The sequence below is a fragment of the Heterodontus francisci genome, chromosome 4 (assembly GCF_036365525.1).
Source record: "Heterodontus francisci isolate sHetFra1 chromosome 4, sHetFra1.hap1, whole genome shotgun sequence".
In the NCBI taxonomy this organism is placed as follows: domain Eukaryota; kingdom Metazoa; phylum Chordata; class Chondrichthyes; order Heterodontiformes; family Heterodontidae; genus Heterodontus; species Heterodontus francisci.
In genome coordinates this window covers 177,089,874-177,102,059 of record NC_090374.1, presented here as the reverse complement: position 1 = coordinate 177,102,059, position 12,186 = coordinate 177,089,874, and the positions used below count along the sequence as shown (strand labels likewise).

At 45.3% G+C, this 12,186-nt stretch overlaps 1 protein-coding gene across 1 annotated transcript in view; it reads right to left on the bottom strand.

Annotated features, from left to right (window-relative positions):
- musk (muscle, skeletal, receptor tyrosine kinase) overlaps positions 1-12,186 on the bottom strand; it is a 131,614-nt gene that overhangs the window by 18,337 nt on the left and 101,091 nt on the right. The window contains exon 16 of the mRNA XM_068030636.1: positions 1,225-1,373. Within this exon, the coding sequence (XP_067886737.1) occupies positions 1,225-1,373 (149 nt within the window). The remainder of the gene's footprint in view (positions 1-1,224; positions 1,374-12,186) is intronic.

Below are 12,186 nucleotides of genomic sequence, written 5' to 3'. Positions count from 1 at the left end.
ATCAGATCATCTGCTTTTATTGATGTAGGTTGAGGGATAAACACGGCGTCAGGGCACCAGGAAGAGAATTCCCCTGCTCTTGTTCGAAATAATGGCAGTGGGATCTTTTCGTTCACTTGAGAGAACAGACAGAGAATTGTGAAAATACTCAGCTAATACTTAGGGGGAAATGGGCTTAGACCTGCCAGGAACATACTCACAGAAGATCACTTAATTCCCAGACCTGTGTGGAGGAATGAAACATTTCAGACATCCTAAGAGGATGTGAAACTTGACCTTTCAGAATCTGTTATTTTGGGTTCTCGAGTGGATTTATTAGCCATATGCACGATGCTCATCACTAGCAAATACTTGGCCTTTACTCCCATTGCAGAAACATTAATTTTGCTAATGAATTTTCTCCTCTGTATATTACGAGCAAAGGGACAACCTCTCTTGAAATGGCCACAGTTCAGACCCTGGCTTTCGCCCCACTGTAAATTCTTATATGAATGGAACAGCTGCTACCACTTGAAATCAGCAATTTCTTTTAGAAATACTTTGAATACTGTTAGAAATTGATGAGGCATAGTTCGGGGTTGCTCTGGGCTGGGCTCCAAGGTACTAGGTCACAGGTTTTAGTGTAATTAGCAGAAGGGAATAACATTTACCCCTTTCTAACAACATTCTCTGCTGCTGAAACCCTCATCCATGCCATCTTTAGTTTAGACTCAACTATTCCAACATTCTCATGGTCGGCTTCTCTCCTTGCACTCTCTGTTAACTTGAGCTCATCCAAAACCTTGCTGCCCGTGTCCTACCAGGTCTGGTCCACCCATCTTCCTTGTGCTCGCTGTCTTACGTTGGCTCCCAGTCCAGCAACGCCTTGATTTTAAAATCAATGTCCTATTAATATAATCTCCTTCAGCCCGACAATCCTCCGAGATCTCTGCACTCCTTCCATTCTGGCCTCTTGCTGATTTTAATTGCTCCACATTAGTGACCGTGCCTTCAGCCACCTAAGCCCTAAGCTCTGGAGTTCACTCCCGAAACTTCTCCGTCTGGGGAAACTCTCTGTCCTCCTTTTGAGATGCTCCTTAAAACCGACCTCTTTGCCCAAGCTAATTGGTCACTTGTCCTAATATCTCCATAGGTGGCTTGGTGTCAAATTTTGTGAAAGGCGCTAGACGATTGCAAGTTGTTGTCGCTGTAACTTATATTTTTGCATCAAAAAGTGGGAGTTACCTAATAATTTGACGATGTTTGGGTGGTCAAACTCTGCCATGAGGGCTGCCTCTCTCTGGAAATCTGCTTGCATGTCAGGCGAAGCCTCTTCTTTCAGCATCTTCACGGCTACCATGGTGGAAGTCTCCTGTTCCAACAGCTGAGGGGCCCTAAAGGGGACAATATATACCATTGTAACAAGGAACTCGAGCAGCTAATTAAAAAACAGGCCAGGAGATTATGGCCAAATATCAATATTACTGACATGCACCCTATTCCCTCTGTTTATTAAATTTGTGATGGATTGTGCACAGTTCTGGCCTCAATTATTACAGAAAGGATAAAGAAGCACTGGAGAAAATACAAAATAAAGAATGACTTTGATTATATCAGAGCTGAGCGGGTGCAGCAATCAGGAAGAACTGAATAGGCTGGGGCTCTTTTCGCTCCAGAAAAGAGAAGACCGAGAGGCAATCTGATAGAGTTTTTTAAGATGATAAATGGTTCAAAAGGCTAGGCATAGAGAAGATGTTTCCACTTGTGGGTGAGACCATAAATATAAAATAGTCACTAATAAATGCAATAGGGAATTCAGGAGAAACTTCCTTACTCAGAGTGGTGAGAATGTGTAACCGGCTACCACAAGGAGTGGTTGAGAAGAATAGCATAGATGCATTTAAGGGCAAGATAGATAAGAACATGAGGGAGAAAGGAATAGAAGGTTATGTTGATAGAGTGAAGTGAAGTCAGATGGACGAGGCTTGTGTGGAGCATAGTCACCAACATAGATCTGTTGGGCTGAATGGCCTGCCTCTGTGCTGTAAAATCTATGTAATTCTATTAACTTTTTAGATTCATTTGTTTCAATTTTTTTGCATCAATTAGAATATGTTATCGTTAGGAACAAAACTGGTCAATGCTTATGGCGAGGCTTCTCATTGGAGAGGTAGTGATCCAGTGGTAATGTCACTGAACTAGTAATCCAGAGGCCTAGGCTAATGCCCTCAACACGGCTTCAAATCCCACCAAAGCAGCTGGTGGAGTTTTTGTTTAATTAATAAATTCAATTAATTAATCAAAATCTGTAATCAGTAATAGTGCCATTAAACTATCATCGATTGTCATAAAAACCCATCTGGTTCACTAATGTCCTTTAGGGAAGGAAATCTGCCATCCTTACCTGGTCTGGCCTACATGTTGACTCTTAACTGCCTTCTGAAATGGCCACTCAATTATCATGGGTAATCGGGGATGAGCAACAAATGCTGGCCTTGCCAGTGACACCCACATCACATGAAAGAATAAACAAAAAATTTGGGACCCATATAAATTATAATCTTTCCTGACCGTCTGCAGGGCAAACTCATTGCTGGTTCCAGGAGCCTAATGCTTGTGAAAACCACTGGATGATGGTCTACTCTGTGGTTAGATGTTAAACAGATTCCATTCAATCAGGCTGTAAATTATTACTGCAGCCTCAGACACGTGTCCAGCGATTGGTTCTTTGAAATGCTTTGTTTGGTCATTTAAAATAAGAAAGATTTGCATTTATATAGTGCCCTTCACAACCTCCCAAAACACTTTGCAGCCAATGTACTTTTGAATTGTGGTCACTGTTGTAATGTAGGATACATGCCAACTAATTTGCATACAGCAAGCTCCCCCAAACGGCCAATGTGATGTTGGAAAAGGATAAATACTGACCAGGACACCAGGGAAATCTCCCCTGCTCTTTTTTAAAAACAGCAGCATGGAATCTTTCACATCCACCTGAAAGGGCAGACAGGGCCTCTGACAGTGCAGCAACTGCTCAAGTTCTAGAATGAGACATGAACCAATAACCTTTCGACTCAGCAGTGACGGTGGTACTCGCTCAGCCAAGGCTGACACTTAATTTAGAGCAGCTGAGTTAAACAACTTTGTTAATTTAACAAATAGTTGTTATTTAAGCTAATCACATCTTTATGTCATCTGCTGGCATCTAAGAAATGAAATTTTTTGATATGACATCATGGAGAGGTGTTATTGCTACAGATGTATACTGCTCATAAAATTTTAATTATATCGATGAACTCCAGCATACTACTACTCGCTCCTTTAATGGATAATCTTTCAGCAACAGCCAGTTCGAATAGCTGGAAACAGATTTATGATTTTGCATTTTAGCTAAAAGTCAGGGCAAATTTCTCTGTTTTAACTTCTTCCACTATCCACTTAATTATAAATATTGTCCAATCTTTGCTCGATTAATAGTTTCAGAAAATAAATACTTGGTACATATGGAAAAATCCTTATGTTCCCAAACCCTGCCTCATTAATGAGTTTTAAACAAAGTTGAACCATGAAACAGTCCCTGTACTGTATCACCTTCATTTGACAGCTGTCTGACAGCTTGACAGTTTCAAGCCCTGACACTCTCAGCTAATAATTTAAGAGACGGAGTTTCCCTTTAGTGCCTGACTGAGGTCATGCAGTTTGTACTCCAACACATGAGCCAGGGACAGAGGTAAATATTTTGGACATTCTGAATTTGGAAGTTAGTGGAATCATCCCACATTTAAGCCCCATATAAAACTTGTGGCACTGACTCCAATTCAGACACTGTTAATGTGAACTTTTTCTCACTGTCCTCCTCAGATGATTTCTGCACATGAATTTCCAAACAGAAAACGGTGTGCCATATACATAGCTTTTTTAACAGCCTTATCAAGTTGTTTTGCCATCTTCAAAGATTTCTGTACGTAAACCCCCCAGATCTCCCTATTCCTGCTCACTGTTTAAAATTGTACCATTTAGTTTATATTGCCTCTCCTCATTTTTCCTTCCAAGATGCATCACTTCATATTGGAAGTTCAGGAGAGTGCTGCAAGTGATATCCTGAGAAAAGTGTGTGCTGTACATGGCTGAATATCTGCAATACATTGCTGGCAGCCAAGGCAAAGCCAGAAGAACATTCTCCTGGTCTTCACCCTTCACACTGAGGACAGTATTTAATGGTTGTTGTAGTTGCATTGGATGGTGAAGGGACAACTTTCTAATCAGGAGCACAAGGAGGCAAGAGACAGTCTTATATTTACCCGCTTCCAGCCACCATGATGGCCTCTCAGAGTGAAAGCAATAAAGACTTATGTAAAAGTATTCAGTTTGTCGCATCCTCTCTATTTAGGTTCTATCCTAGCTCCCAGCTTAACCATGTGCTCTGGCTCATGTGAGATGTTTACCAAAGGAGGGCTGTGCCTGCATTGGCAGCACATGAAGGGAGAAGGGTGAAGTCAGTATCTCACAAGGCATGAAAGAATAAGCATTTTCCACAATGAATGTTAACTTCAATACCGAAAAAACTTTATGCAAACTTTTTCACGAATCTTTTCAGATGCCGAGAGTTGAAACTGCAGTGCGAGTTGAAACCTCAGGAGGAAGCACTACTGCTAGTAAAGCTTCAACAGAGCTCCTATCACAAGCAGCAGCAGTTTGAAACCCTTCAAAAAACTACTGGTACTTGCAGTACAGTAGAGTAATACAGTAATAATGGGTGAATTAGATTTACATATAGACTGGGTAAACCTAATGCTGTGGAGGATCAATTCTTGGAGTGTGTACGAGATGGATTTCTGGAGCAGTATGTTGAGGAACCAACCAGGGATTGGGCTAGTTTAGATTTAGTATTATGTAATGAGAAAGGGCTAATTAATAACCTCACTGTAAAAAAGCCTTTGGGAAATAGTGACAATAATACGATAGAATTTTACATTAAGTTTGAAAGTAATATAGATCAATCTGAATCTAGGGCCTTAAATCTGAACAAAGGAAACTATGAAGGTATGAGGGGCAAGCTAGCTATGCTGAATTAGGAAAATACACTAAAAGATTTGATAGTAGACAGGCCCCTCCTCCTCAGCCTTACCCATCTCAGGAACGTATAGCAGAGACTCAATGAATAATAAACCACAAGCACTTTGATAGTTTGATGGTTTTGTGGTCGGGAAGAAGTGCCAACCAATCACTTGGGAAGAAACAAACCTTGTCACAGATCTTTAAGGAAACAAAAGATTCTTTAGCATTCAGAACAAAGTCTGTTTCATTTTCTTATTTTTACATGAAAAGTAGGCTAATATAGCATTAAATATAGCATTATTATAAGCTACAGAATCTAAAGCAGCACTGGGGCATAGATTTAAGGTAAGGGGCAGGAGGTTTAGAGGGGATTTGAGGAAAAACATTTTCACCCAGAGGGTGGTTGGAATTTGGAACACACTACCTGAAGGGGTTGTAGAGGCAGGAACCCTCACAACATTTAAGAAATATTTAGATGAGCACTTGAAACACCATAGCACACAAGGCTATGGGCCAAGTGCTGGAAAATGGGATTAGAATAGAAAGGCTTGATGGCCGGCGTGGACACAACGGGCCAAAGGGCCTGTTTCTGTGCTGTATAACTCTGTGACTGTATAGGCAATGGCTAGTATTTAAAGAAGTATTACATGGTCTACAACAAATATACATTCCTCTAAGATACAAAAACCCAACAGGAAAGATGAATCAACCGTGGTTAACAAAAGAAGTTAAAGATTGCATCGGATCAAAGGAAGTGGCTTATAAGGTTGCCAGAAAAAGTGGTAAGACTGAGGATTGGGAGCAATTTAGAATCCAGCAAAGGATGACCAAGAAACCGAAAAGAGAATATGAATGCAAGCTAACGAGAAACATAAAGGAGGACTGTAAAAGCTTCTTTAGGTATGTGAAAAGGAAAAGATTAGCAAGGACAAATGTGGGTCCATTACAGGCAGAGACAGGAGAATTTATAATGGGAAGTGGCAGTGAAACTGAACAATTACTTTGTGTCTGTCTTCACAAGGATACAGAAAATTTCTCAGAAATACTAGGGAAACAAGGGACTTGTGAAAATAAGGAACTGAAAGAAATTAGTATTAATAAAGAGGTAGTGTTCAAAAAATTAACTGGATTGAAGGTTGATGCATTGATTGAAAAATATAAGATCCTGAGGGGTCTTGACAGGGTGGATGTGGAAAGGATGTTTTCCCTTGTGGGAGAATCTAGAACTAGGGATCACTGTTTAAAAATAAGGGGTCGCCCATTTAAGACCGAGATGAGGAGAAATATTTTCTCTGAGGGTCATGAGTCCTTGGAATTCTCTTCCTCAAAAGGCAGTGAAAGCAGAGTCTTTGAATATTTTGAAGGCAGAGGTAGAAAGATGCTTGATAAGCAAGGGGGTGGAAGGTTATCGGGGGTAGGTGGAAATGTGGAGTAATCAGTTCAGCCATGAACTTATTGAATGGCGGAGCAGGCTCAAAGGGCCGAGTGGCCTACTCCTGCTCCTAATTCGTATGTTTGTATCCCCTGGACCAGATGTGCTACATCCCAGAGTGTTGAAGGAGGTGACTATAGAGATAGTGGATGTATTGATGGTTATCTTTCCAAATTCTATGATTCTGGAAACTTTCCTGCAGACTGGAAAGTAGCAAATGTAACCCCACTATTTAAGAAAGGAGGCAGAGAGAAAACGGGCAACTACAGTTAGTTTGACATCAGTAGGAGGGAAAATGTTAAAATCTATTATAAAGGAGGTGATAACTAGACACTTAGAAAATAATGATAAAATTGGGCAGAGTCAACTTAGATTTATGAAAGGGAAATCATGCTTGACAAAACTATTGGAGTTTTTTGAGGATGCTTAGATAAAGGAGAGCCAGGATGTGGTGTAATTGTATTTTCAAAAGGGTTTTGATAAGATCCCACACAGGAGGTTAGTAAACAAAATTAGAGCACATGGGCAATTAGAGCACACAGGCTTGGGGGTAATACACTGGTATGGATTGAGAATTGGTTAACAGACAGAAAGCAGACAGTAGGAATAAACGGGTCATTCCAGGGATGGCAGGCTGTTATTAGTGGGGTACTGCAAGGATCAGTGCTGGGTCCACAGATGTTCATGATTTGGATGTAATGTTTCCAAACTTGCTGATGACACAAAACTAGGTGGGAACGTAAGTTGTGAAGACCATGCAAGGAGGTTTCAAGGCGACATGGACAGGCTAAGTGAATGGTCAAAAACATGGCAGATGGAATATAATGTGAATAAGTGTGACGTTATCCACTTTCGTAGAAAAAACAGGACAGAGTATTTATTAAATGGTGAGAGGTTGGGAAGTGTTGATGTCCAAAGGGACTTGGCTGTCCTTGTTCATGAGTCACTAAAAGCTATCCGGCAGGTGCAGCAAGCAGTTAGGAAGGCAAATGGTACGTTGGCCTTCATCACAAGGAGATTCGAGTACAGGAAAGAAGTCTTGCTGCAATTGTATAGAGCCTTGGTGAGACCGCACCTGAAGTATTGTGTCCAGTTTTGGTCTCGTCTATGGAAGGATATACTTGCCATAGAGGGAGTGCAATGGAGGTTCACCAAACTAATGCCTGAGATGGCAGGATTGTCTTAAAAGGAGAGATTGAGGAAACTGGGCCTGTATTCTCTAGAGTTTCGAAGAATGAGAGGTGATCACATTGAAATTTATAAAATTCTTACAGGGCATGACAGGGTGGATGTAGATAGGATGTTTCCCCTGGCTGGGGAGTCTAGAACCAGGGGACATAGGCCGGAATTTTACAGTGGGCGGACGGGAGCCGGACTCAGACATAAATGTCGCTGCCAAACCCATTTCCGCCCAGCCTGGGGATCCATCCTGTATTTTACAGATCCCCAGGCTTTAATTGGCCTGAGGCGGGTCTTCCACCCACTTGAGGGAGCAGGTCCCGCCTCAGTGAGTTGATGGCCAATCAGCGGGCCGACAGCCCTTAGTCTCAGCAGCGCCACCAGGAGTGTTGGCCACCGCTGGGACGGCAACCCAGCTGGCCGAGGAGGATACCAAGGAACCGGTACTGAAGGTAAGTTTGGGTTGCCTCACCGGGTGATCGATCGTGCACTGGTGAGGCTCGGGTGGTCGTTTGGGGGGCGTCTTGGATCCCGAGGTTGGGTTGGGAGGTGGGGGCGGCCCTCAATTGGGCACCTTGTGCCCGATTGCCAGCCCCCCCACCCGGGGTGCGGAAAGGCCGGCAGCTATAGCTGGGCGTCCTATCACATCCCCTGCACACCTGCTTGCCACGGGTAAAATACCCGTGGAAGTGGGCAAGGGCCCTTAAGTGGCCGTTAAGTGGCCACTTAAGGGTCTTGATTGGGCTCGGGCGGGCGGCCGCTTCTCACCCCCTATCCCCCCGCCAGACCTCTGTAAACTTGGTCGGAGGCTGAATTGGAGCAGTTAGGCCTCCCGGTGCCTGCCGCTCAATTTTACGCCGCCCCCACGCCACATCCGACCCGCTGGGGTGGCGTAAAATTCTGGCCATAGTTTCAGAATAAAGGACTGAGATAAGGAGGAATTTCTTCACTCTTAGCATGGTGAATTTTTGGAATTCTGTACCTCAGAGGACTGTGGAAGCTCAATCATTGAGCATGTTCGAGACAGAAATCAATAGATATCTGGAAACTAATGATATCAAGGGATATGGGAATAACGCGGTAAAGTGGCGTTGAGGTAGATGATCAGCCACGATCTAACTGAATGGCAGAGCAGGCTTGACAGGCTGAATGGCCTACTCCTGCTCCTATGTCCATTTGTTCCTAAATGGCAAACGTCAGACACCCATGAATCCCCAAGTGTGTCTAGGTGGTTTTCTTCATCTGTTTTCGAGTGCTTCTACGAGGTGTAACCCTTCAATGGCAGCTGGGCTGCAAGCAGGCTGCTTATCAGGCTGCCCCTTGGCCTGAAATGACTTCGGCTGTGTCCTCTGGCTGCCTGAGGCCTGGAGGGCCCTGGCTTCCTGAGGGTTTCCTGCACAGGTGCAGGACTCTCCTCAGGCCTCACCGAGAGAGGGGCTGAGGAGCCACTGTCCACACTCAGAGCGCCTTGGGGGCAGCCCCCAGATGTGGAGGTCAGCCTCTCCTCCTTTCAAGGCTCACTTGAACATGCCTGCTGACCAGAGAAGAATGAGGAGCTGGAGAAGACTCCAGGCACCTCGTCCTTCTCTCACCTTGCCACTGCTGCATTGAGTTCATGGCCAAGGAAATGGTGTGCAAGTCTGCACACATTGGTGGGATCTGGCTCTCTGAGTGTTGCCAATCTCTCGATGGAGGAAGCCATGTGCTCACATGCCTGCGACATGGCAGCACTCAAGGCATGGATGGACTCCTCCATCTGCTCATGGCTGCTTGTAGGCTCTGGCATCTCTGCCAGGAGTTGTCTTACCTCTCTCTGCAACTCCAACAAGCCTTGTGCTGTCGACACCGGAGGCTCGTCATCAGCCTGGGGCTCAGCATGGACCTGGTCACCCACAGTCCTCTGACTGTCAGAGGCCTCAGCTGATTCAGCCTCAGCCAGCTGCCCAGATGTGTGCTTTAACCAGCTTGTGACCCTGATTCTAAAGCCGAGCGTGAACGCACTGAAGTGAGAGTTTCTGCACTGGTGGAAGGTGCAGGAGAGTCACGTGACATTGCATCCTCCTCCTCCTCCTCCTCAGAGGTTGACAACTGTCCCCCCTTTGATGGAGTGTCCTGCAGATGCCAACCTGCATGAGAGAACATAAACATGTGTGGGTTAGGCACTGCATATCTTGTCATGATATCCAAGCATGATGTGGATCTCCAGGCATGTGTTGGATGTTGATGAAAGACAATCCTCACTCTCTTGTGCGGAAAACCATCTGCTATTGAGCAGACGCCCTGGGTCCCCGCTAACTCCAGTGTTTCACTCAGCTACTGAGAGACGTCATATATCTGCAATTCCTCTTCCAGTCCTTGAGGTCTCCCTGTTATTATGGGCCCACTTGTCCTGCAAGTGGAAAGAGGGAGATAGTCATTGTTCACAGGAAGAGCTAAAGGGCGGGATTGCTAGTGGCAGCCCCTCGTCCCCTACTGGGGGTTTCCAATGTAGCTCATCCGCACGTCCACTCTCAAGGGAGGTAATGGGGTGAGCTGTGAAAGAAGGTGGCCTGTGGCTGAGATGTAGCCATGCATCTGGCAGGATATGTTGATGCCTAACCCTCTTTGCCAGCACCTTTGTGGTGCCTCCCTCCCCATGTCACACCGCCTCCCGCGTAGCCACATGCAATCCCCAAAAAGCAGAATGGTATGGAATGCTCACCTTGGCAGAACGAAGGAGGTCACTGACTCTCTCCTGCACTGCACCCATGTTCGGGGGGTAACCCCACAGCTACTTACCTTCTCTACGATCTCCATCCAGGGTTGCTTGGTCAGGCAGGAGGACCTCTTTTTGCCATCACTGGGGAAGAGGACCTCCTGCCTTTCCCTTGCAGCTTGGTGGAGAATCTCCAGGGAGGCATTGCTAAATCGTGAGGCCACCCAGTGTCTTGGCTCTGCTATACTGCGGCTTCCATGTCGGGGGGGAGGCGGTGGTGGAGGGTCCAGGAGTCACTCCAATACCAGTCTTTGCAGCAAAGAATGATTGACTCTAAGGCAGCAATGTAAGCAAGGCTGGCAGGGCTTTCAATGTGGAACCAGCACCTCCTCCGGAAACTTCCAATGCCGCATTCTGTGCCTCAAAGCTCACCCCATTGTGTGATTGGCTGGGCCCCGCGCCTCCATTATTATAATTGGCTGCCTGCCGCTTGATTGCGGTGGGCCTACCACACACGTGACGAGAGCCGACGGTGCCCACTTCTGAGTCCGCCACCAGAAGCTGCGATGGGAATGCTAAATCCAGTCCAGTAAGCCCCACAAACAGCAATGTGATAACAACAGATTGTGGGATAAATATTGACCAGGACACCGAGGAGAACTCTTCTTCGAAATAGTGACCCTGGGATCTTTTACATCCACCTGAGGGGACAAACAGGGCCTGGGTGTATCCAAAAGACTGCACCTCTGGCAGTGCAACACTCACTCAGTACTGCACTGGGATTGTTGGCCTAGACTGTTGTGATCAAGTCTCTGGAGTGGGTCTTGAACCCATAACCTTCTAACCTAGAGGCAAAGAAATCGCATAACTTTGCTCTGTGAAACTGATAGTCTAAACTCTCCATTGGTAGCAGCAAATCAAAAAATTAGCACTTTATGCTATCAATGTAGAGCATGTGATCACTTATCAATATCGTTCTGAACCAGGTAGTTGGAAACTTGTGTGATCATTCATGGAGTCAAATATTTCACTCACACTGTAACCTAGCATCAAAGATCAGATCTGTGAACCTTGCTGTGATGCTAATTTGACCTGGTTTTTATTTACTTCCATTCTTTAGGTCACACTTGGAATATTGCGTGCAATTCTGGTCGCCACACTACCAGAAGGACGTGGAGGCTTTGGAGAGGGTACAGAAGAGGTTTACCAGGATGTTGCCGGGTCTGGAGGGCATTAGCTATGAGGAGAGGCTGGATAAACTCGGATTGTTTTCAATGGAACGACGGAGGTGGAGGGGCAACATGATAGAGGTTTACAAAGTTATGAGTGGCATGGACAGAGTGGATAGTCAGAAGCTTTTTCCCAGGGTGGAGGAGTCAGTTACTAGGGAACATAGGTTTAAGTTGCGAGGGGCAAAGTTTAGAGGGGATGTGCGAGGCAAATTCTTTACACAGAGGGTGGTGAGTGCCTGGAACTTGCTGCCGGGGGAGGTGGTGGAAGCAGGTACGATAGCGACGTTTAAGAGGCATCTTGACAAATACATGAATAGGATGGGAATAGAGGGATACGGACCCCGGTAGCACAGAAGATTTTAGTTTAGACAGACATCAAGATCGGCGCAGGCTTGGAGGGCCGAATGGCCTGTTCCTGTGCTGTACTGTTCTTTGTTCTTTAATGTTAGCTTTTATTTCTTTGGTGGAGACCGTTGTCCACACTTTCCTCTGCATCTCAGCCCATTTGGGACGGTTTCAGGGTAGAAGGGAGCAGGGAATTTTGGCACGGAGACATTCTCAGGTTCCCAAGCGTCCACTGCCACTTCCCAAAACTTTCCGATGGAAGTAAC